The sequence below is a fragment of the Hevea brasiliensis genome, chromosome 12, assembly GCF_030052815.1.
Source record: "Hevea brasiliensis isolate MT/VB/25A 57/8 chromosome 12, ASM3005281v1, whole genome shotgun sequence".
Classification (NCBI taxonomy): Eukaryota; Viridiplantae; Streptophyta; class Magnoliopsida; order Malpighiales; family Euphorbiaceae; genus Hevea; species Hevea brasiliensis.
Genome location: NC_079504.1, coordinates 37560370 through 37587408, shown reverse-complemented (window position 1 = coordinate 37587408; position 27039 = coordinate 37560370). Strand labels below are relative to the sequence as shown.

Here is a 27039-nt window from a genome sequence, read left to right as displayed (position 1 = left end):
GCAACTTCTAACTCCCCTTTTCTCCAATTTTCTTTCTTCTTTTCTTCTTTCTTTGATGACCAATCTTCTTCTCAAGTTGCCTAGACAAACTTTAACTATGGTGGCTTACTTTTCTATGGTGAAATCTTATAATATGCAAGCTCGAAATTGAGCTTTAATGGAGGTTTTGGTGTGGGAGAGGGAGAGTGACATTTTTTAAGAAGACTTTTGTGTTTTATTTTTTTTTTCTTTTCTTTTATGTCTTAAGAAGACCAAAAATCAATTTAAGTAAATTTATTAATTATATTCTTTATGGCATCATGCATGATGTCATGCATAATGTCATCTCCCTACACCTTTTTCATTTTCTCTTCTTTTTTTTTTTCTATTAGTTCTTTAATTTAATTCTCGATCCCGAAGTTTTTTTTTCTCCGATTTTATTTAACAGTTAGGTCAGGAGTTAGCTCTCGGGGTCAATTGACTAAATTGTCCTCGCTGCTCATCGGTTTGCAATTAATTCTATATTTCTTCCGACTCCCTGACCTAATTATTTGACTGGCTTAACAGTTATTTTTCGTGATTTTCTCTTTTTCACTGTGTTCATAAGGGTCCTAAGGACCGCAACGTCACTTTTTACGGTTCAAAATTTGAGTTTAAAATGACTTCGCAGTCGTTCCTGAGAAGGTCACCCATTGCTGTGACTCTCGGCTCGTTTAACTTCTTCTGTTCTATTTTTCTTGTTTATACTTAACTAATTAGACATTACTAATTATTTGTGTTTATAGCTTCTCTAGTTGTCTTAAGTGTGGTTCTAATCCCCTTAATTGTCCGGACCAACACCGGTCACCGGAATAGTGAAATCTACCAGGCTATGCAAACGGGGGTGTTACAATTCTCCCCCCCTTAAATAAATTTCGTCTCGAAATTTTACCTGGTATCAATCTCTGAACAGCTGTGGGTGTTTTCTTCTGATGTCCTCCTCTCGTTACAAAGTAGCCTCTCGGCGAATGATGGTTCCACAAAGACTTTTACCAACGGTATCTGCTTGTTTCAGAGTCGCTTCACCTCATAAGCCAGAATCTCTATGGTTTCTTCTTCATATGTGAGGTCTGGATTTACTTCAATTTCCTCTACTAGTAGTACATGAGATGGGTCTGATTTATACCTCCTCAACATCGATACATGGAAAACATTAAGTATCTTTTCCAACTCTGGAGGTGATGCCAACCGATATGCCAAAGGACCCACTCTTTCCAGAACCTCATATGGCCCAATAAAATGAGGACTCGCTTTTCTCTTTCGCGAATCTCATAATTCTCTTCCAAGAAGAAACTTTGAGGAATACTTTCTCACCCACTGCATACTCAATATCCCTTCTTTTCAAATCAATGTAGGACTTTTGACGGTCCGATGCAGTCTTAAGTCGATCTCTGATCACCCTGATCTTCTCCTCAGTTTGCTGAACAATTTTGGGTCCAATCATCTTTCTTTCACCCGTGTCATCCCAAAGACAACGGGTTCTACATTTTTTGCCATACAAAGCTTCATATGGAGGCATTCCAATGCTTGATTGGTAGCTGTTGTTGTAAGCAAACTCAATCAAAGGCAAGTGTGTATCCCAACTGCCCTCAAATTCAATCACATAAGCCCGTAGCATGTCCTCCAAGATCTGAATTACCCTCTCGATCGCCATCTGTCGTGGGTGGAATGTCTTCAAGTTCAATCTAGTTCCTAGGGCTCTCAAGACTACCCTAATCTAGAAGTGAACCTAGGATCTCTGTCTGATACAATGGATACTGGCACTCCATGTAGTCTCACAATCTCATCAATGTACAACTTGGCCAATCTTTCTAAACTGTAGTCCATCCGAACTAGCAGAAAATGAGCATACTTGGTTAGTCTGTCAACAATAACCCATACTGCATCATGACTCTTCTGTGTCCTTGGAAGTCCCATCACAAAATCCATTGTTATTCTCTCCTATTTCCATTCTGGCACTGGTAATGGATGTAACAACCCAGTGGGTACTTGATGCTCTGCCTTCACTTGCTGACAAGTTAGGCATTTGGATACAAACTCTGCCACATCTCCTTTCATACCCATCCACCAGTAATGCTCCTTTAGCCCCCCTATACATTTTTGTGCCACTAGGATGCATGGCAAAAGGAGACTCATGTGCTTCCTTCAAAATGATCTGTCTCAAATCAACATCATTAGGAACACATATTCTGCCCTGGTGTAGCAGTAGACCATCATCTCTGATTGAAAATTCTGGTTTCTTGCCCTGTCGGACTTCTTCCATCAGCTTCTGATACTTCTGATCATTCTGAGCAGCCATTCTAATCTGATCAATCAACACTGGCTGTACATGCCATGCAACTACTGTCTGCCCATCATCATTAATCTCTAAGTTGGCATGTAATGATCTCAACTCATGTACTAAAGACAAAGGAGTAACCCGTAGACTTGCCATAGTCTTGCGACTTAAGGCGTTAACCACAACATTAGCTTTCCCTGGCTGATAGTCTATCAGACAATCATAGTCTTTTATCAACTCTAACCATCTCCTCTGTCTCAAATTCAACTCCTTCTGAGTACCCAGATACTTCAAACTCTTATGATCTGTGTAGATGTAACACTTTTCCCCATACAAATAGTGTCTCCAGATCTTAAGAGCAAACACTATAGCTGCAAGCTCCAAGTCATGTGTCGGATAATTCCTCTCATGCGGTTTTAGCTGGCGTGATGCATAGGCAATGACATTTCGATCTTGCATCAATACACAGCCTAACCCATTGTGAGAAGCATCACTATAAACGGTGTATTCTTTACCCGGTGTAGGTAAAGTCAGGACTGGAGCTTCAGTCAAACATTTCTTCAATTCATCAAAACTCTGTTGGCATTTATCCATCTACTAAAATTTCACATCTTTTCTAAGCATCTTGGTCAATGGAGATGCCAACATGGAGAATTCTTTCACAAATCTACGGTAGTATCCAGCTAAACCCAGAAAACTGCGAATTTCTGTTACATTTCCGGGTGGCCTCCAATTAAGGACAGCTTCAATCTTACTTGGATCTACCTTAATGCCCTCTTCTGATACTACATGCCCCAAGAAAGATATTTTCTTCAGCCAAAATTCACACTTCGACAATTTAGCATATAGCTGTTTCTCCCTCAAAGTTTGCAGTACAATCCGCAGATGTTTATCATGCTCTTCTGCATTCCTCGATTAAACTAATATATCATCTATGAATACCACAACAAACTGGTCGAGGTATGGTCTGAAGATAGTGTTCATCAGATCCATAAAAGCAGCCGGAGCATTAGTTAACCCGAATGGCATAACCAAAAACTCATAATGGCCATAGCGGGTTCTGAAGGCAGTTTTAGGAATACTCTGCTCTTGTACTTTCAGCTGATAATAACCTGATCTCAGGTCAATTTTGGAGAACACAGCTGCACCCCTCAACTGATCAAACAAGTCATCAATACGGGGCAATGGGTATCTATTCTTTATTGTCACCTTATTCAACTGCCGATAATCAATGCATAACCGGAGAGTGCCATCCTTCTTCTTCACAAACAATACTGGCGCTCCCCAAGGTGACACACTAGGGCGGATAAAGCCCTTGTCAAGCAACTCTTGCAACTGTACTTTCAACTCTTTTAATTCTGCAGGTGCCATTCTATATGGCGTTATGGAGATTGGATCCACACCAGGCATAACATCAATCTCAAACTGCACCTCTCTTTCTGGAGGTAATCCTGGCAATTCATCAGGAAATACATCCGAAAAATCACATACAGTAAGGATGTCCCTTAGTGCTGGACTCCCCACTTGGGTGTCTATCACATGTGCCAAGTATGCTTCACACCCCTTTCTAATCATTCTTCTGGCTAGTGCAGCCGAAATGATGTTTGATAGCAGTAAATGCCTGTCCCCATGTATTACCACATCACCGTACAAAGGGAGACCAAAAGTGATTGTCTTCAGTCTACAGTCAATCATAGCGTGATGCCTGGCTAACCAATCCATACCCAAGATAATATCATACTCTCTGAAGGGCATTTCAATCAAGTTTGATAGGAAAACATGTCCTTGGATCACCAAAGGACAGTCTCTATAAATTCTGTTGACCCGGACCTCTTGTCCTAATGGACTAGTTACTAGCACTTCAAAATCCATTTGCACACATGGAACAGCAAGTGAACTGACTATGCTAGCACTAACATATGAATGGGTTGAACCCGGATCAAACAATACAAATACTTCTTGATCAGAGATAGAGAATGTACCAGCTACCACATCAGAAGTCTCAGCCTCTTCTCGCTGTCAAATTGTGTAGATTCTGGTTGAAACACTTCCTTGTCCCGATCGACCAATCGTGTTCTGCTCGAGCGGTGCCTCTACCTCTGCCTCTACCTCTGCCAATTAATTGTGAACCTCTGGGAGCAGGACTCTGAATAGATCCCTCGGCAGTAGTAGGAGCTGGACCATATCTCGGAGCACTAGTACAGTCTTTAGCTATATGGCCCTTGCCTCCGCAGTTAAAACAGGCTCCAGTGGCCCAATAGCATTCCCCCCTATGAATCTTGCCACAAGTCTCACAGGGGCAGGCAGAATGTGAACCCCTGCTCGACTGCTGACCAGACCTAGGGGGTCTCTGTCCAGAAAATCTGCCCCTACCAAATCTTCCACCTCGACCCCTGCTGGGTCCACTAAATTTCTTCTTCTTTCCAGAGGTACCACCAGAACTCGGCTCTATTGACTTTTCCCCCTTGTCTTTTTCTGATTTCTCAGCTTTCTCTGATTTTTCTTTCACTGGGGTTGCTTCTGATACTATTCTTTCCAACTCAAGTGCTTGAGACATGAGCTCTGAGAAGTTGCTGTGTCGAAATCCCACAACTTGCATCCTTATGCTGGGCTTCAAACCGCCAAATCTCTTGCACCTTGCCTTGCTGGTGGTAAGGAGACTCCCCGCATAGTGACTCAGGCGGGAGAACTCCCTCTCATACTCTGCCACTGATATGTTGCCTTGTTTTAAACTCAAAAATTCTTGCAAATTCTGATCAACATATGCATCCGATGTATTTCATCAACTCTCGATGAAGTCATCCTGTGTCAAGATCGTGGTTCACCAAGCCGTGGGGATGGTCTTCCACCAATCATGTGCATCCCCTTGTAGTAGCGACACAGAATATTCAAACTTCAGTTCATCTGGGCAGTGCAGTTTCTTAAACACTCTATCCATTCTTTCAAGCCATTGCTCTGCCTCTAAAGTGTCCACTGCACTTTAAATTCTGCAGCCCCATACTTTAATAATTTATCATAACGCTGGTGGAGGTAGTGGTTGTGTCACGATATGTCCGGGTGGAGCTTGAGCAGCCATACCCCAGGCCATTTGTTGAAACATCGCGACCATCCGCGGGCGAATCAGGCAGGAACTGGCATTTGTGGGTGGTGCTCGATCGACTAACATTCGGTAAAGTGGGCTTCCTTGAGCCTCGGCTTCAAGACTGCTCAACTAAGCGATCTCCTTCTTCAATTTCACCAAGTTAGGGTATCTCCTGAACAAGTAACACATGGAGATTTCCCTCTGTTAGTTCATATTCATGATGTAATGCACTGTATGTAACAATTATGAACATTGAGCAGTTATACTTAACAAAGAAAAGACACAAATTCTCAAGTTAAAACATACTTCAAAAATTTGCTCTGATACCACTAAAAACATGTCACACCTTACCCCTCTGTAAGGCATAACATGATCCCGTAGAATACCTAATGAACTACCGAACTTCACCTACCGATAACTCATTAAGTACCCTACAAGGGATTTTAAAATAATTTTCTTATTTTTAACAAGTGGTGAGCATTTTCTAATAGGTATTTAAAACATGTAATTAAGTTTGAAAGCTAGTTGGAAATTTTGGCCCATTTTATTTTTCCTCAAATTTTATAAAAATTTTGACTGAGTTCGGTTTGTATTTGGAGAAAACAGTTCTTCAAATACCTGAAAAAAGCACTTCTAAAAATTTTTCTCAACAACTGCTTCAATTTCATACTCAATCTCAATCAATTTCTCAACTCATTTATCAACTTTCAAATTTCAAATCCACTATCCAATGATCATCAAAATACTAGCAATCCATTTCATTCAAATTAAATAAAATAGTTGTACTCATATTTCATTAGAGATAAAACAATTTATATTCATTCTTTCAAAATTTACATCAAAAGAAATACAAACTAAACTTTATTACAAACTTCATACAAATTTTATACAAGCTGCTCAAGACCCATTTACATGTCCATACATTTATATGCAATATATACATCAAAAGAAATATTTACAATTGGGGTATAAATTATACCCGAAGACTTCAAGCTGAATGATTCTCAATCTTTAGCAGCTTAGTCTGCTGCTCCTCTAGTCTCTGTATCTGTGACAGCGATAAAAGCTATCGCTGAGTACTAGGACTCAGTGGTGCACAACATACTAAAATAATCTTTATGCAAAAATAAAATCACATTTATTCAAAAATTTGACTAAACATGAGCATTAAACACAAAACATGAATTATGAGATTTTAATGCAAACCAAGTTCATTTCGAAGTATCAAAACACATTTCATAAAACCCACGGTTAGATCATGCCATTCGAAACAAATAGAATCTCAATAGCCAGAGGCTAAAGAGAAATCACATCACAAGGCTAGCTAGCTCAAATATATGGATATCCATTCACATCCTCTTCTACTGGCACACCTCAACACTTCTCCAGAGAAGGAATCAAAATTCGAAACTAATTACCTCCACTAGTCGTGCTAGTGAGGTGTTCAAATATATGGTCATGACACTGTGGTTTCAAAACTTATCTTAACAATTTGCTAAACATTGTCATTTCAAATATACACAATAACTTTCACAATTTAAATCAAATATCATAAGAATTCCATAATTCAATATTTCACATTGTTCAAAACAGTATGCAGAAGATAATTATAAAAAGTATACGTTGTGCACAAACCTCAAGCGAGTCGCCTCTTGGCCTTGACTCGGTTCCTCAGGTTCTTTCCCGGTATTCTTTTCAACTGAAACACACAATTTTACAGTGTTTCAGTACCATAACTTAGCATAAATCCAAAAATAAATTTAACTTCACTTTTACCTAGCTCTAACGTACTAAATTCGACGTTCTTGAAATTTTGTGTTTTGGGCTACTATTCACTGCACTATTCAAGTCAAATTATTGACTTTCTAAGGCTTAATAGGTATGGCAATTCCAACTTTACCCACATACCACATTTTGGTCACCAAACTTATTGGTTTTGGTCATTTTCTCAAAACTTAGGTCTTTTAGGCAAAATTGCAAAATTTTCAATTTTGGTGTCCCTAATTGTACTATTTCATTGGTCAGTTTACTGTTAGAATTTGGCAAAACTTTCTTCATAGAAAATTTTCCCTATTGTCTTAAGTTTATTCTCCTTTTTGAATCACCCTAATTGGAGTTTTGTAGCTCAAGTTATAAGCAAATTACATTTACTGTTCATGCTGCAGAATTTGGTTTTGCATATTTGTTGCTCCAACTTCATTCAGCAATTTGATCAAGTTAAGTCCATAATTTGGTCTAATTTTCTTCATATGAAATGTTCTAACATGTCTTAGGTTTCCATCGGTTCAAGAATCGCCTAAATCGGAGTTTTCTAGAGAGAGTTATAGCCATTGAAACTTTACTGTTCATATGGCAATCTGCAGTTCTGTAGATTCAGGTCACCAACTTTGCTCAGTATTTTGATTGGGTTAAATGGCATAATTTGGGTTCGTGTTCTTCATAAAAGTTTTAGATCTATATCTTATCTAATTACTGGTAAAATTTCAGGTCATTTTGACCTACCTAGCTCGAGTTATGACCAAATGAACAAACACTGTTCATTTAATCAGTTTGTGCAGAGACAACCTGCGATTTTCCAACTTCGGCCACTTTGTTCACTAGGTTTTGGTCACTTTTTGGGCAGGCTTCCTAAATGAAAATTGTGTCATTTAGTGCCTATTTTCATCCCCAATTGGTCCCATATCCATTGGACTTGTAAAATTTCATTTTTGGTCCCTCAAAGAAGGTTTTGGTCATGCTGCCAGCACATGACCTTATCCAATCCGAATTGGCTTTTAATTCCAACACTTCTAACACACCTCATTTGGTCACAAATGACCATTTTTCACTTCACATTTGGTCAAAGATACCATTTACAAGTTTTTCACATTTTTGATCTCTAAACCCTAATGTCCAAAACCCTAACTACACAAACTCTTGCATTTACTTGATTCTATGCCTTTAACCTTAGTCATTCAACTAATTAAGGTTTATATACCTAATTAAATCCATCAAACCATGCAATTATACTCCCATCACCTGCTGGCCAAAATTCAGTTTAGTCCCTCACATATATTTTTATTTCATTTTAAGCATATTTCTAAGTTAACTAAGTTATAAACACAAGTAATAAACTTATTTGCAACTTAAATCACTAACCTTTGTGTAGCAACTTCTAACTCCCCTTTTCTCCAATTTTCTTTCTTCTTTTCTTCTTTCTTTGATGACCAATCTTCTTCTCAAGTTGCCTAGACAAGCTTTAACTATGGTGGCTTACTTTTCTATGGTGAAATCTTATAATATGCAAGCTCAAAATTGAGCTTTAATGGAGGTTTTGGTGTGGGAGAGGGAGAGTGACGTTTTTTAAGAAGACTTTTGTGTTTTTTTTTTTTCTTTTCTTTTATGTCTTAAGAAGACCAAAAATCAATTTAAGTAAATTTATTAATTATATTCTTTATGGCATCATGCATGATGTCATGCATGATTTCATCTCCCTACACCTTTTTCATTTTCTCTTCTTTTTTTTTCTATTAGTTCTTTAATTTAATTCTCGATCCCGAAGTTTTTTTTTCTCCGATTTTATTTAACAATTAGGTCAGGAGTTAGCTCTCGGGGTCAATTGACTAAATTGTCCCTCGCCGGTTCATCCCAGTTTGCAATTAATTCCATATTTCTTCTGGCTCCCTGACCTAATTATTTGACTGGCTTAACTGTTATTTTTCGTGATTTTCTCTTTTTCACTGTGTTCATAAGGGTCCTAAGGACCGCAACGTCACTTTTTACGGTTCGAAATTTGAGTTTAAAATGACTTCGCAGTCGTTCCCGAGAAGGTCACCCATCGCTGTGACTCTCGGCTCGTTTAACTTCTTCTGTTCTATTTTTCTTGTTTATACTTAACTAATTGGACATTACTAATTATTTGTGTTTATAGCTTCTCTAGTTGTCTTAAGTGTGGTTCTAATCCCCTTAATTGTCCGGACTAACACCGGTCACCGAAACAGTGAAATCTACCAGACTATGCAAACGGGGGTGTTACAGAGCCAAAAAGATATATTTGACGCGTATCAATTTGCCGACAACGTGAGCTTGTGTATTTTGTGATTTGTTGACTGCATGAACTTGTAATTCTATTACTTGTTGAATGAGGGGAGCGGCCGTAACAAAATATAATGAAGCATCTTTTAGTTCTTTAGAACAACAAAATTACCTCAGGTCCATAAGCAGTGATAATTACCCTATGAAGACTCACTTTCGCTATGGCTCCAATGGGTTCCTTTAATCAAGGCACTGCCTATGAGTGGCTGGCTCATTTCTCTATTTTTAAATTTTTATTCTAAAGCGTTTGTTGAAATTCATCTTCCTAACTGTAGCGAACCCAATGGTTGAGCCTTTACTGGATACAATGAAGAGCTGACAAGAATAAATAAATAAATAAATGGAACACAGAGCCAAATTGTTACCAATTGAACAATAAAAGAAAGTTGAACAAATCATTCCGACAAATAAAATTATATTGAAAATATGTTTACTTTTATTATTATCTTAAAAAATAACAAATATATTTTTATTTGTATTAAAATTTTTTTAAATGTGATTTTTTTATATTAAATTTTAATTTAAAATTCAAAAAATTTATACTATTCACAGTTATTAATTAAACAGATAAAATGAATTATGATTTTTAATTATTAATTCATGTTTTATAATTTACTTTATTCAAATATTTTCTGCTAAAATAAATAATATTCAAAATATTTATTATATTTAATCCCAAATATGTATATGAAACCACTAAAAAATTATCATAACTTAAATTTTTGATAAAATTGACTTTTTTATTATCTATTATTTTAGTTATGAGCTAAAACGTTAACCTTTTTTTTTTAAATTGAGATTTCAATTTTATAAAGAAATAATAAATATAAAAAGAAAGAGAAAGACGACAGCCAATAAGTATACCATCTTATAACTTACCAAATCCTTAATCAGAAAATGATAAGCTACCTTGAGTCTTTGAAATTCAATTCTCATGTCCAGTAAGCCTAAAAATAAAGAAAATTGTGTGATGAATAGCCTATCAATCAACCTATTAATCAAACTTCAATAGTTAAATTATCTAATTTAATCAGAAAGAGTAAATAGTAAAATTTATCATATAGAGTGAAACAATCTTAATATCACAAATTCAAATGTAATTTTGATTTTTTATTTTTATTTTTATTTTTAAATAACATTTTTAGCCATTCATACTTTTAAGAATTTATTGTAACATATATTATATTATTTTTACTTTATCACATTTAACTTAATAATTAGATTCATATTATAGGTTAAGAATTAGATATGATAACATATAAAATATAATCTAATTATAAAAATAATAGTTTTTGAATTGATAAATATTTATTTATATAATTAATTAAATAAATATTAAAATAAAATTTTAATTTAAATGATGATAAATATATAAATAAATAATTATAAATTATTTCACGTACATGAAATACATGTGTTTCAAGGACTAGTATTTAAAAAATAATATTAATAATCTGAAAAGTGAAAAAAGTATAAAAGTAGTAAAAAAAAAAAAAATATATTTATGTCGATAGATATATAGTTTATATCTATAATATATTTAAATATATGAAAGAGAGGAACATTTGGATTTTCAAAAATAGTCTTCATCATCATTTATATTATTTACAATTATCTTATTGTTTTATTATTTAAATTATTTTTAATTTTTATGTAAATTTAAAATTTTTATTTTTTCAAAAAATCAATATATATATATATATATATATATATATATATATATATATATATATATATATATATATATATATATATATTATATCTATGATATATTTAAATATATGAAAGAGAGGAACATTTGGATTTTCAAAAATAGTCTTCATCATCATTTATATTATTTACAATTATCTTATTGTTTTATTATTTAAATTATTTTTAATTTTTATAAATATAAAATTTTTTTTTATCAAAAAATCAATATATATATATATATATATATATATATATATATATATATATATATATATATATATATTGATTTTTTGAAAAAATAAAAATTTTAAATTTACATAAAAATTAAAAATAATTTAAATAATAAAACACACACTATTGTTATATTACAACATTAAAATTTAATTATATACGATTACTAAAATTTAGAATATATTTAGTTAATTGTTAAATACAGTTGGTAACTGATAATTAATAGTGATTGTTATTAATTAATAGCTAACAACTATTAGTTGATAGTTGATAATTAATTATAGTTGATTTATATTGCGTGTTTGATAAAAATATGTCTAATGATTGCGATATGTCTAATATATAAAATAATCAATAAGAGTATAAATTACATAATTTACTATAAAATAATATTATATTATAATATGATATTATAATAAAACGAGGGAGAAGGACAGAGAGAGAACCAAGCTTGTGTTGACTAGAAAGAAGATAGAGTTGAATTAATTGGAGACTAATTAGAGTTTGTACAATTTAAATGGAGCCCATCAACAAGAAGCCCATTAAAAACACCAAGAATCATCTGGTAAATCTGGCCTAAAAAAACCTTTAGTTTACTGGCTCAAAACTATTAATCAAATTCTTTTCAAAACCATCAAATTGTCACCATCCATTTTATAGCATAATTTCACTTGATCTTTAAATTCTTAACCCTATGTCTTCACCACTTCAATGACCAGATCGGCTTTAAAAAACTTGATATATAGAGAAATATTAAATTAAAAAAATCAATTCATGTTAGTATAATAAAACAAACTTTATTTATATATTATAATAAAGGAGAAATCTCATTTGTTTAGAAAATGGCTAGATCCATCCTAAGAATTTTGCATATTTGAAAGACTTAGTCAAGCTGTTTTGTCCAGTCAAAAGGTTCCCAGTCTCGTGCAAAATTTGCAACCGCTTGCTTTTTTGCATCCACTGACTCATGCCTCCATCGACGATATACCTCTTCTTCTGGCAAACGCAGCATACCTTTTATTACATCGAGTCCAAAGGTACTTTTGAATTGCCTTTCGTCGTCGATAACGTGGACAAAGCCACTGTTTAAGCCAAACTCAACATGGAAGTAAGGGAAGTCCTTAGGGACAGAACCACGCAACCCCTTAACGCTTGTATCAATCAGCTTCTTTGCATTGTGCTGGCTCCACTCATGTTCAGCTTCTTCAATTGCCTGAAAAAAAAAATCTTCTTTAGAGACTTGTCCAGGAAGCAAGAAATTAACAATACAAGGATATATAGATGCATTTGCACATTTAAAATCATAATCTAGGCCAAAGATTCCATAAATTCAACTGACTCTTAATCCCAAACTAGTTAGAACAAGTTAATGATGTCATAATCCCAAGTTAAATTCAACAGAAAGATACTTATTGAACAACAACAGTTATAATGCATTTGCAGTAATTTTTATGCTGCAGTTATGTGGTAGCAATTTTGACAGAAGGTATATTCAAACTTATTGGCAAAAATCAGTGAACATAAGCTTATAGTACACATAGTGAATTCTTAAATATTAATTTTGTTATTTTGGGTAAAAAATCAACTTGTTTTCCTCAAAAAAAAAAAAGGTACAAATATTATATACTCCTATTTACAATAACTTCCTATTCTACAACAAATTTCACAAGTTGTTCTCCATGCCTGATGTCATGTCATTGTTTAAGAGGGTGAGCAAACAGTAAAGAATTTTTCAATTGCTAGCAAACAACACTGAAACAGAATTTCACTCTTTTCTGTTACCCTCCCTAAATACTAAGGTTCAGACATTAGTTCACAATTTAAACAAGCAAATGACATTATTTAGTTCAAAGGGGCATCTGTATGGCATTTTTTATGCAAGTGACTACCAATTCAGCATTTATCACTAGGGCTGTGTATGGTTCTTGAAGGAACCGAACCGAACCGAATTAAACTGAAGAATCGTACTAAATCGATAAGAACTGTATAAAACTTAATTTATTTTGATACTTTAATTTTATTCTGGTTCTTCGCTAAGAACCAAACCAGAACCGTATCAAGCCGAAAACCAAATTTATACATATGTTTTTCTATTTGTTTTAGATGTATTATATACTTTCAATATAATTATATATATTTATATATGTATATATAATTATGAACTAAACACAACATAATATTATATTTTATTTTTCTATATTTTCTTAATAATTTTAGTTATAAATACATTAAATCATCTTATAATTTTTAATTATAAATATACTATTATCTTATATATATATATATATATATATATATATATATATATATATATTAATTCTTAATTATATTGATATTTTATAGTTAAATATTATATGATTAATAAATAATTAAAATGTATATTATATGATATATTTATACTATTATATTATAGAATATATTTAATTGTAAATTAGATATACACCTTATAGTTAAACATTATATAATTTAGGTATAGCTAAAAAATTTATTATATGATATATTATGTATTAATAGCCTAATTTGAAACTTAAATGTTAATTTAAGAATGATTTTTTAAGGAAATAATTATATAAAATTATTTTAAGACCGATAATCGAATTGGAATCGAAGAATCGAGAACCATACCGAATCGGAACCGAAATAATAAAGAACCGAACCAAAACCATACCGAAATTTCGGTTCGGTTTCGATTCCTAGCCAAACCTCAAACCGAACCAGAACCGAACGCCCCTATTTATCAGTACAATTCTGACTCCCTAGTTTATGATAAAATTGGCACAAAATGCTAAAATTCTGCTAATAAATTAAAAAGTTATTGTTAAGATACTATTAATTGAACCTAAGATTGAGATGACGTGTTTTGATGTATTCTTCTTTTTTAGTGTATTTGAATTTTGAAAACAATATGTATATATATCCCCAATGACATGAGGGAATAATCAAGCTCTTTTTATCCCATATTCTTCTTCTCATTCTTCTTTATTTCTCCTTCTTTTACAATTATAAAGTTGTTAATAGAATTAAAGAAAGGAAGAAAGTAAATATTAGATGTTCAAGAATTTGTCATTAGGCCAAAACAAAATAATTAAAGACACTGACCTTTTTAAAGTAGAGAGGGCCCTGTTTAGCAATTTTTTGTGGCAGGGGAATGCACTCAATTAAACAGTGACGACGTTGTTGTGCCAACCCCATTACTGTTTCAAGGAACACTAAATCCTTCCCTTGTTTCGCAAACATCATTATAAGGCATTTCTTGAAATTGCGAATTTCTTCCCATACATAATTGTCAACACTCCTTGTGGCTGATTCATGCTGAAAAGGCCAACCAAACTACATTAGAATAAAGCAAGCAGTACTGAATTTAAAAGAACAGAAAATTCAACAATGTCTCATCATTTACCAAAAAAAATTAAGAATGAGTTTATTTCCCCTCCTAAAGCATGCAAAGAATCTTGAATGAAGAAGCATACAAATTTCCCATTATCCTTTAAAATTTTGGGATATATCCAATTTCACAGAATGCAGTAAGTACTGATGAAATTCAACTATGAGAAAGAAAGATAAGCATATTGTAGCATAAAGCAACCAGATTAGACTTACCTGCATCGGTAAGATAAAACAATGGCCTGGAACAACAGGCTGCCACTGTGGCAACATCAAATACGTGAAGTTTGCAATTGACACAACAAGGTGTTTTGGCTGATTAGGATTCTCAAAGCAAAAAAGGCAACGCTCTTGCTGAGTTGCAACCTTCTTCCTAGACTTTCGGCATGGCCCATCTTCAAAATCATATTCATCATCTGCCCGACCATATTGTTTATTCTGGATTAGCTTTATGTTCTCAGCCTCCTGTCTTTTCCGTTTTCCCCAGGATAAACAATCGTTAGCTCTCCTCATTTCAGGAAGCGAGACTGTGTGATTTGTGAATTTGAACGACAACGTTTGGATGCCGAGAATCAATACACAACCAAAGTAACCTGTCGAAAGCGATTCCTCCAATGCCTTATTGGAGCTGTTTGCCAGCAACCAAAGGAAGGCGAGAAAAGAAAGTAATAGTGAGCTGCAAAGGAAAAACCCTAGGAATTGCAGAGAACGAGAGTGAGAATCGACGGAGAAGAGAAAAGAAGTTAGCCTACACGGTATTTATAGAGCTGGGTATTTATAGAGTTTTGATTTTAACGAACGCGTTTTATAATCCTTGTTGAATCGGGAAAGAATTGAAGCAACAATACCCCCGACGAAATTCTTTACTGCGTTACGCGCCTGGTTGAGATTTGTTTAATTTTGATTTGCTAGGGGCCAGCTGCTTAATTTCGGGGTTGGGCCGCCCGCCAATACAATATTGTGCCATTTTCTAAAATTAATATTAATAGAAAAAAAAAAAAAAAATATATATATATATATATATATATATATATATATATATATTAAAGATGTAAAAAAAAATTATAATTTATTATCTGTATAATATATACATTTTACTTTTTATTGAAATAATTTTAATATGTTATTATGGGTGATGATATCAGCATTAAGTTAATTGAAATTTAAAAAAAATAAAAAACAAAAAATAATTATAAATTAAAAATCTCAAATTTAAATGTAAAAATAAATTAAATTGATTATTATATATATATATATATAATTTATTTAATTTAAAACTGCTTATCAATTTAGAATAAAATTATAGAAGAAAATATTTGTATTAATAATTATGAAATATTAAAATTAAATAACATCAATATATAAAACTAACAATCATATAGTCTTTTATCAAGTTATTTGTCTATCCCTTTATTATTAGATAATTGTAATATTTTTTTAAAAAGTCCTAAATTTTAATTTTTTTAATATTGTTATATGAAATAAAAAAAAAATATCTGTAAAATATATGAAATTTTCTGTATGGTTTAAAAAAACCTAAACTTATTTGATAAAAACCTCATAGGATTATATGGAAAAATAGAATTAAATAAAAAAATAATGAACTTATTTGTAAAAAGTTAATATAAATATATTGTCTTTTATGATTATTTTAAGTCCTATAAAATTATAATTTCATAAGAAAAATTTATAGAACTATTACATTGCAATCTTATATTTTGATGGTTTATGCATATGGAAGCAGAAAATTAGATATTTATTCCCAACTTTTTAGGGCAATAACTCTATTTTTCATTGCCATTATGTTGAATGCATAATAAAAAAATTTTATCCTCTGTTGTCCATGGATACTAATTCAATCTCCAACATTGGGTAAACTACCTTTGAAGAAGATATCATATTTATAATAAGATTATAAAATAGAAAATCAAACTGAATTTCAAGAGTCCAACTGATTTCCTAGTTTAACTCAATTATTCATCTTGAATCATTTATAAATAAATTTAATTAAAAATTGATGAAAACTTAAATTTTATAATTTAAAAATACATTGTTATAATTATATATAATATATTAATTTTATTCTTTATTATAACTTCAAATACTTATATATTTTTATAATTAAATAATAATATAAAACTTATTTAAATCGATAAAAATTTGAAATGAATGAGTATTTAAGTTTGATATTATGATTTTTTATTATATTTTAATACAAATAAATTAATTTTTATTTTAAATGATTAATTATCCAAACAAAGTTTAAATAATTTTTATGAATATACTTTTTAATTTTAATAAATTTTTAGATTAAGGTATTTTTTATGCAAAATAATTTATTTAAAAAAAAAGACTAATTAATAAAAAAAATCTAAGCACTTTCTTTTAATTTTATGTAAATTTTTAATTTAGCTAACTTTATCAATATTGTAAAATTAGTGTTAGTTTTATTCTATTTAACTAAATTTGTCAAAATTTTGTTAATGTTTTTAATTGTAAATTTATAATTATGTTAAGGGTATATATATATATATATATATATATAATGATTTTATTCAAAAATTAAAATGAATTTAACATTATAAGTTTATTTAATTTTTAGAACAATTAAAAAGATAAATTACAGACAGTGAGATTCTGTGTTTAACATTTTTTAATGATTTTATTATAATAAGTTAAATAATTTTTAGTGAATTAATAATACTTATGAGATTAGAATTATAAAATTAGTATATTAAAAATTGTAATAGGATTTTTAGTATAAGTAGAATTATTATTAAAATAATATTAAAATTTTAATTTGATTATTTAGAAATTGAATTTTTAGGGATTTAGCGATGAACATTTCATCGCCAAATGTTATTAGAAATGATGCTAGGATAGTAAACCTCATTAGTAAGGGTTATAGCGACGAATTTGTGTTGCTAAAAGATGATGTTGCATGGATAAGCCTTGTTGATAAAATTATTAGCGACTAACATTTTGTCGCTAAAAAGTGTTAGTGACGAATTGATATGTGTTAGCGAAAAAAGCCTTCATTAATATATATTATTGGTAACAAATTACTAATTTGTTATTGTAAATACGTTTTTTTGGTATTTTTGTAAGTAATGAAATAGTGAATGACATTTGTTTGAAATCCCAATGTTCTCCCTTTTCATATATTTATATATATTATAAATTAATTAATTATAGATAGACAATTTATAAAGATGGAGATTATATATTAATTGTATTTTTTATTTTTTACTTACTACTTTCATATTTTAGTTAATTAGTTCTTATAAAATTTTATATTCAATTGATGTTAAATAAAAATAGAACTAAGAATTTAAAATTTATATGAACTCTAAAATTAAGAATTTTAGATTCATACAAATATTAAAATTAATTTAAATAATAAAAATATTATTGTAATTAATTTGAAAAATGAATGACATTTTTGGTAAATCAAATGTTTCCCCCTCCCCACACTTATAGAAAGTATTAGTTTTTATTGTAAAGAGTGTTGCACAATGTGGGGCCCTCAAATCTGGTTCAACATCATCTTTCCACAATATTATCACGATACTTGGATATTAATGCCACAAAAGCGAAGTAAAAGAGTTGCCACTTGGATAATAACTGAGACAAATTCATAAGAAGGGATGTGGGTAGCAATTAACTCTTTGCAGAAGTTCACTACCATTCTTTTACTATAAGCCTAATGGCCTAGGCTCGGGATAGTGGGTACAAGAAAGGGAAAGTGTTTGGCATCCTCTATACCTAGACTTACCTTAGAAGAAGGCACAACCTTTACTAATAATTCTTAAAGTCTGTCTTATTATTTCTTTTATTTAATTCCTTATTCATACATTTATGCAAGTCTAAAGTTACACATAATCAATTTAAACAAATCAACCATGTACATTCATACATGCCAAGTTGCTAATTTAGTAATGTTACCCTTTTGCCACTAAGGCTGAGTATTCGGTTGTTTCAATTGAAAATCGAACTGAATCGAATAAATCGAAAATTAAATTTTTCATTAATTTAAAAATCAAACCGAATCGAATTATGTGAACAATTGAACCAATTCAAACCGAAATAAATCAGTTCGGTTCAAAATTTCAATTTTTTCAAATCTCCATTCTTTTTTCTTCGACGCTCAATCTCACTTACCGATTTCAAACAATCATCCAAATCAAAGGAATAACAACAAAATATTTTCATTAACACAAAAATGATGAATAAAATTTCCATCAACTCAAAACCACTATCATCCAAACAAGCAAGATGACAAGAGTAATAATAAAAAAGGCAAAAAATAAATTAAAAAAAAATAAAAAAAGAAAGGTGGATGTGTGAAGACTAGAAAAAGGTTTGCTGTGGTACTTTGCAATCTAATTGCAAATCAAACCTATTTAATTAATCAATTAAACTCTTTAACTAATTAATTAAATCACATTTAACTTGGTGATTACTTGTATATATGTGTGACTTACTAGGCTCATCACTAATTGGCAATGAGAAATGATATTAACTCTTAATATCATCAGAACTCTTTCTTACCATAAATGATTTCTCTAAGTCATTTTAGGCATCTCATAGACCATGGTTAACACCTAGCATAGCATGCCATGACCACCCAATCAGTAATAAGGAATACCTTAAATGAACCTTTTATCATATATTACCATGCACGAGAATCTCTCTGTTACAAAATCCCAATTCGAGTTGGAGTCATGGTTTATGTCAAACCCCATTTGCTATGAATATTATGTTCTCTTTTAATTTCAGTTCTTGATTAAAAAGATTTTCTCATCAGAAACTATTTTCTGATTAAATCTATCTATCCTGGCCAGGAACTTGAAACATTAAGAATAATTAAATGAAGATAGGATTTTATCCCTATTTACTTAGGGTAACAGATTCCATCTTGATCAACACCTACCTCCATATATAACTAGTAGGAGCCAACATATGCCCATATACCCATGCACAGTACAAGTATGAAAGCAGTATCAAACTCAAACCACCTATATATAAGATAACTGTGCTATCTCAGGTCTAAAGATTATATGCACTGATATGATTTATGACAATGCATTGACAAGAGTAAACTCCATGTGCTTGTCATAAATGTCACTGGTTCGGCCTACTTATCATGCATAAGTGCCTATCATGTTTGTTATATGGCATGAGACTCACCATTCCATCTTATTTATATCTCATATAAATGCATTGGGAACAAACATGAATACAATCTTTCTGGATAAGTCATGTCCTGTGTGAAGCATCTTCAATTGTGAACCAATTTATGATACTTTGTGCTAGAAATACTGTCACTCATATTCTTAACAACTTAAGAATAGAATTTCTAACAAAATATTAATGGACCTTTTCTATTACATATAAAAATTATGTAAACGGAAAAGTGAAAATGCATTTTATTAATAAAACATGTACAAGATACATACTAAATGATATGCTCTAGGGCATACTACTAACAGTTAAGCGTATGTTAAGGAAAATTGTGACTTCCCTCACCCGTCTACAGTATAGCCGAGCAAGGCATGTCACATTGGGTGCCGGAGCACCCTATCTCATCTTACTTTATTCCTTTAATAATTTGTTCTCGTTATATTTTAAAAATAAATTAAATTTCTAAAGGAGAAACTGATGGAGTTTTCCCTATTTTATTACCAGTTGGAGTGTTTTACTATTCACCTGTTTGAAAATTTTCAATAATATTTTACAATAAAGATCTAATCTATACTCATCATAATTATCTCATCATTTCAAATATCATATATGTATTTCAATCCCCATATTCATTTCCATACATTTCCATTTTAGCCCAATTCATATATAAAAATTCTCAAATTTCATTTATTTACATGATTTACACACTAATTATATAAATTCATAATTTACAAGATATAAAAATTAATTATATATGAAAGAGCCAATTTATTAATTTACATCATATACATATTAATTACAATTTCATAATTTACATTTCAACATACTAACTAATTATAATGTACAAAATATATAATATGACCTATATAGCTGAGGAGGTGACAAAATGTGACACTGCAGATCTGATCTCCAAAATTCCAGTCCGATGTGCACTGGGCTTGTCTTCAGTACCTACGCAAGGAAACAATTCATCACACTAAGTATTTTTTCTTAGTGGTGCAATAATATAACAAGAAAATAATATACATAAATATATATAGAATTGGAGCATATTTTCTATACTCAAGAATTTTATTGGTTTCATATGGAATTTTCAATACTGAATATCTTTCATCATTTATGTTGCTCTCTAGAAGCGCTTATTTCATAAGTTACAATAATCATATATAATATACAAAATAAATATAATTATTGAATTTGTGTTCATATTATTATGAAAGATGTATTTGTAATAATTATTTAAGCTATACTTATTTTATTAGTCTTTTATTACTTTACTTAACATTTTCTATATGTTTTGGATCATTTCATAACAATTAAATTCTTAGCAACTAATCTACTTCATTTTAGGTCTTTCTCACTTATTTGTTTAATTTCTAATATTTTTAACTTATTTCACTGCCCAAGTAACCTATGACAGGCTGACTAAACTGGATACACGGATCCTTGGCACTGGACACCATGGTGTCTCGGGCCGTCATACCATGGGACGCAGAATGTCAACCACGTATGCAATCAATATAGCTGACATTGGATACTGTGGTGCCTCACGCCGTCATACCATGGGACGCATAACGTCAACCACGTATGCAATCAATATGGCTAAGAAGCCATGGTAACAAATAGTCGGGCATACAAGCCATAAATGTGGGCATAAAGCTATAAATACGGGCATAAAGCTTTACGCAATACTGCTCAATCAATCCCCTATTGGCATGCCTGTAACGCCCTCACCATAAGTAGTCGTATATTTTACTGTTCCGACAACTCATGTCTGTTCGGACAGTAAAAAATGTCTGGAACTACACCTAAACTATAATGAGGAGGCATAAATTGAAGAAATAAATGTTAAGAAAATATAGGAAAAATTTAGAGAATTTATTAATTGGTATAAAATAATAAAAATAACACGATGAGTACCATGAAGGGCATTTTGGTTATTTCACCCCTAGAGGTGAATTTTGACCTAAATGTCAAATTAAAAATTAGGAAATAAAATAATTAACATAAATTAAATTTATGAATTTGAATTTGAAAAATGAGAAGAGAAAGAAGAAGAAAAGAAAAGAAAAGGAAAGGAAAGAAAAGAAAAGAAAGGAAATAGATTTATGAAATTTAAAAACAATAAAGTACACATAAATGTATATATATAAATACCTACAAGAGACAAAACCCCACCAACCATCTTCTTCTTCCTCTTCTCTCTCTCTCCTTGCCGTCTCCCTTGGTCTCTCCCTCCCCACCATTGTTATCAAGCTTAAAGCTTGATTTGCTCTTCATTTACCCATCAAAACCCATAGCTCTCTTCACAAATAATTCTCCCCACTCCATAAGAAAGCTTTAGATACCCATTTGAAGAAGAGAAATTGAAGTTTGCAAGTTGGGTCACAAGGTAAGTGCAAAAATACCACTCCCTCTCTTTTTTAAATCTTGTAAGAATGATGAGATGAGTGAGTATTCCATGAAAATGAAAACAAATAAAATGGAATTGAAGAACCCTAATTTTGGCAGCCATGAATCTTGTGAGGGTTGCTGTTTTTAAATGATGAAAATTGATTCCATAAGGATGTTTGAATAGTTGATATGATAAGAAGTGTAAAAGAGTTGAGTTTGTGTAAATTGGGTGATTGGAATTAGGGTTTATGTATATGATGTGGGGACTTTTATGTAAATGCTTGAAATTGACTTGGTTGAGTTAAGATTGTTGCTTATAGAAGTACTATGCATGCCAATTGAAGTAAGGAAGATGGAGGAAATTGAAATTGGGAGTGCTTGTTTTCTGCAGGTTTTGGGACTCATGAGTCCAGCATGAGTTTTGAACCATAACTGAAAATATGTGACTCCAATTGGTATGAGGCCAATTGGAGTTGAAACTAGACCCAAAATAGCCCATTTTCCATGAAGAAACCATGCCCAAATTTTGTCCAAAACTTGACCTAAATACTGCCCAAATCCGGATTACCCTGCACCAAACCCAGAAAATGACCAAATGAACAGTACGTGTTCATTTGGTCACAACTCTCTCTATACTGGTCCAAATGACATAAAATTTACATCAATGGAAAGCTTAGACATAGGGCTACACTTTTCATGAAGACCACTTGACCCAGTTTTGCCTTTAACCAAATCATATTGTTAGCACAAGTTCAGTCACTAAAACTGCCAACCCAGAAATTGTCCAAAATACTGTTCCTTTGGTATGCTTGACCAGTTTTGGCAAAAATGCCATAACTTGATCTCCAAAGCTACAAATTGAGTGAAACTAGTGCCAAAAGTTTTATAAGACATAGCACAACAATTTTTATGTTTTGACCAAGCTCTAGAAACTATTGCATCCTAGGAAAAATATTAGCCAAAGTTAGGAATTAAAATCTGGAAAATGTTAAGTGGAACCCAGAATGCCATTTGATACCCGTGTGTTCATTTGGCCATAACTCCTACTAAGAAATTCCATTTGAGATGTGCCAATATGATCTGGAAACATGATACTTAGGGCTACAATATTGATTTAGATACTTTTGCCAAATTCTAAGTGTAAAGACCCTAAAAAGAGGGTCAAACATATTGCGCTGAAGTTTGGTTATTGCCTTTATAGGATTGAGAGTCCAGGTTAATAAATTGACTATAACTTACTATACCAAGCTTGAAAAATTATGAAATTGTACCTAGGAGTCCCTAAGACATAGAGGAACATATCTTGTGAAGGAACCTAAGTTTAAAAATGACCATAAAATGATCAAATGACTGGTCAAATTTTATTGACTAAGAATTGTAAATTCTGGACAGCTTTGAGGCAAAGGGACCAGTTATGGTATTTTGACCATAACTTAAGTTCTATAACCCCAAATTCAGTGATTCAAAAACTAAAATTTAAGTTTAAACATAGAGGAGCAATTGTTATGAAGGAAGTGAGACTAAATAGACATCCTAACCTAGTCAAATTCCTAGATAAAAATAACACATCAACATAAACCTAAAGAAAGGTTCATGGAAAAAATGCTATATATGATAATTAAAATACTCATAAGGATAATTAAATATTAAAATTGATATGAATATGTAAATTGGGACTGATATCCTATTAAAATGAAATTAATGGTACCAATGAACAGCACCAAAAAATAGTAACAGTGAATAGTGCTAAAATAATTAAAAATGTTTAATTGCCCATAATATACCTAGACCTATTTATTTAGTTTGGATAAATTAGTATATAAATTAGGGACTACAGATAGCAGTACTGCCTACCGAGAAAATCATGAACTTGAAGAAACGGAAGCGTGAAAAACACAAGTTTATACCATTGAATTCAAAAATTTTCACCTAGGGTCACGTGCATCATGCAAGATTTATTTTTATCTATTTGATTTCAATGATAAACAAAATATTAAAACTCTTTTAATATTTTTTTGGATTTGTATTTGTCATTTAAGATTTTAAAATTAATCAGATTAATTTTAGAACCCTAGATTAAATCAAGAACGATTACACTAACCTCTTGATGCCTTTGCGTATGCGTGCCTTTGAGATTCGTCTTCAGGACACCAGATGTTGTCCCTCTAGCTTGTCCACACCAAGAACACCTATGGCAGCCCTTGAACAGCTTCAAAAGCTTTTTCTATTAATTAGAAATTCAAGTTCTGCCCTTTTAAGTGATTAAAGATGTAAACAGAACTCTAGAAATAATTTCTAGTGTTCTTAATTCAAGAGATTGATGGCTAATCTCTTTGAATTGATGAGAGATGAAGAAGAATAGATGGAGAGCCTCAAAATGGCGTGACAAAGGAGGAGTGGCTGCTGGTTGCTTTTCTTTTTTCATAACAACACTTATATAGATAGGTTAACACATTAAACCCTTGCCACATGTCACCCTTTGATTAGCTCTAGGTTTAAGTGACCCAATCACATTGTGCCAAGTGTCAAACCTATATTTAATCTTAATATTAATCATCTTACATGATTAAAAACATTTGGCAAGCTTATGTGTAATCCCATGTGTCACCATCTCATGGTGCCATGTGTCACACTATAAAATGACCAAAATGCCCCTGTGTATTAATTTTGAGTTCTTAACCCAAAATAATTATTTCTCTTCTTCTAATCAATTTATATCAAATATAAATTAATTAATTAATCTCTATTAATTAATTTCTCATTAATTAAATTCATATTTAAACACTTTAAATATAAATTTAACTTATACTACACATCCAATAATCTAGATTTGGTTTCAAGTCATGCTAGGGACTTTGCAATCTAATTGCAAACCAAACCTATTTAATTAATCAATTAAACTCTTTAATTAATTAATTAAATCATATTTAATTAGGTGATAACTTGTGTATGTGTGTGACTTACTAGGCTCATCACTAATTGGCAATGAGACATGATATCAACTCTTAATATCATCAGAACTCTTTCTTACCATAAATGATTTCTCTAAATCATTTTATGCACCTCATAAACCATGGTTAACACCTAGCATAGCATGCCATAGCCACCCAATTAGTAATAAGGTTTACCTTAAATGAACCTATAATCATATGTTACCATGCACTAGAATCTCTCTGTTACAAAATCCCAACTCAAGCTGGAGTCATTGTTTATGTCAAACTCCATTTGCTATGAATATTATGTTCTCTTTTAATTCCAGTTCTTGATTAAAAAGATTTTTCTTATCAGAAACTCTTTTCTGAATAAATCTATCTGTCCTGGCCACAAACTTGAAACATCAAGAATAATTAAAAGAACATAGGATTTTATCTCTATTTACTTAGAGAAACAGATTCCATCTTGATCAACACCTACCTCCATATATAACTAGTAGGAGCCAACACATGCCCATATACCCATACATAGTACAAGTATGAAAGCAGTATCAAACTCAAACCACCTATATACAAGATAACTGTGCTATCTCAGGTCTAAAGATTATATGCACTGATATGATTTATGACAATACATTGACAAGAGTAAACTCCATGTGTTTGTCATAAGTGTTACTGGTTCGGCCTACTTATCATTTATAAGTGCCTATCATGTTTGTCATATGGCATGAGACTCACCATTCCATCTTATTTATATCTCATATAAATAACTTGGTAACAAACATGAATACAATCTTTCTGGATAAGTCATGTCCTTATTATGAAGTATCCTCGATTGTGAACCTATTTATGATACTTTGTACTAGAAATACTGTCACTTATATTCTTAACAACTTAAGAATAGAATTTCTAACAAAATATCAATGGACCTTTTCTATGACACATAAATATATTATGTAAACGGAAAAGTGGAAATGCCTTTTATTAATAAAATATGTACAAGATACATACTAAATGATATGCTCTAGGGCATACTACTAACAATCTCCCACTAGCACTAGAGCCATTCATTACAATATCTTAGACCCATCTTCTCAAGATGTCGGTCTAGCTGAGTCTGTGACATAGGCTTAGTGAATGGATCAGCTGGATTTTCAGCTGATGCTATTTTCTGCATGGCTACATCGCCTCGCCCAACTATTTCTCTGATAATGTGGTAGCGTCTTTCTATGTGTTTGGATTTCTGGTGAGACCTTGGTTCCTTAGCCTGTATGACTGCTCCATTGTTGTCACAGTGTAGTGGAACTGCTGACTCAATGGAAGGAACTACTGTAAGTTCTATCACGAACTTCTTTATCCAAATAGCTTCCTTTGCAGCATCTGATGTAGCAATATACTCAGCCTCTGTAGTGGAATCTGCAGTCGTGCTCTGTTTGGAACTCTTCCAACTGACTGCACCTCCATTACAAATGAACACATACCCAGAGGTAGACTTTCTATCATCGATATCTGATTGGAAATCAGAATTAGTATAACCATCCAATTGCAAGTCTCCACCTCCATAAATCAAGAATAAATCCTTAGTTCTGCTCAAGTACTTAAGGATATTCTTGACAGCTATCCAGTGTTCCAAACCTGGATGGATTGGATTGATACCTGCTAGTCAAACTAATAGCATATGCGATATCCGGCCTAGTACACAACATTGCATACATTAAACTTCCAATAGCCGAAGCATATGGAATCCTGGCCATCTTATCTCTTTCTTC

General features: G+C 31.9%; 2 protein-coding genes across 2 annotated transcripts in view; both read right to left on the bottom strand.

Moving 5' to 3' along the window:
- Positions 1-12191: 12191 nt before the first annotated feature.
- The window catches only part of LOC131171416 (uncharacterized), a 52145-nt gene continuing 37297 nt past the window's right edge, over positions 12192-27039 (bottom strand). The window contains exon 3 of the mRNA XM_058131503.1: positions 12192-12588. Coding sequence (XP_057987486.1) covers positions 12259-12588 — 330 coding nt within the window. The 3' untranslated portion in view covers positions 12192-12258. The remainder of the gene's footprint in view (positions 12589-27039) is intronic.
- On the bottom strand, positions 14257-15282 carry LOC131171417 (uncharacterized). Its single transcript, XM_058131504.1, has 2 exons — positions 14976-15282; positions 14257-14687 (listed from the first exon to the last, which is right to left on the bottom strand). Exons 1-2 carry the CDS (start codon positions 15270-15272, stop codon positions 14442-14444), a joined length of 543 nt encoding a protein of 180 aa, XP_057987487.1. The 5' UTR covers positions 15273-15282; the 3' UTR covers positions 14257-14441.

Bases quoted from the DNA above. Each gene is read 5' to 3' on its own strand.
- LOC131171417 (XM_058131504.1), bottom strand. From the start codon at position 15,272: ATGAGGAGAGCTAACGATTGTTTATCCTGGGGAAAACGGAAAAGACAG. The intron at 14,688-14,975 runs GTAAGTCTAATC...TGGCCTTTTCAG, and splicing joins GTTTTATCTTACCGATGCAG to CATGAATCAGCCACAAGGAG.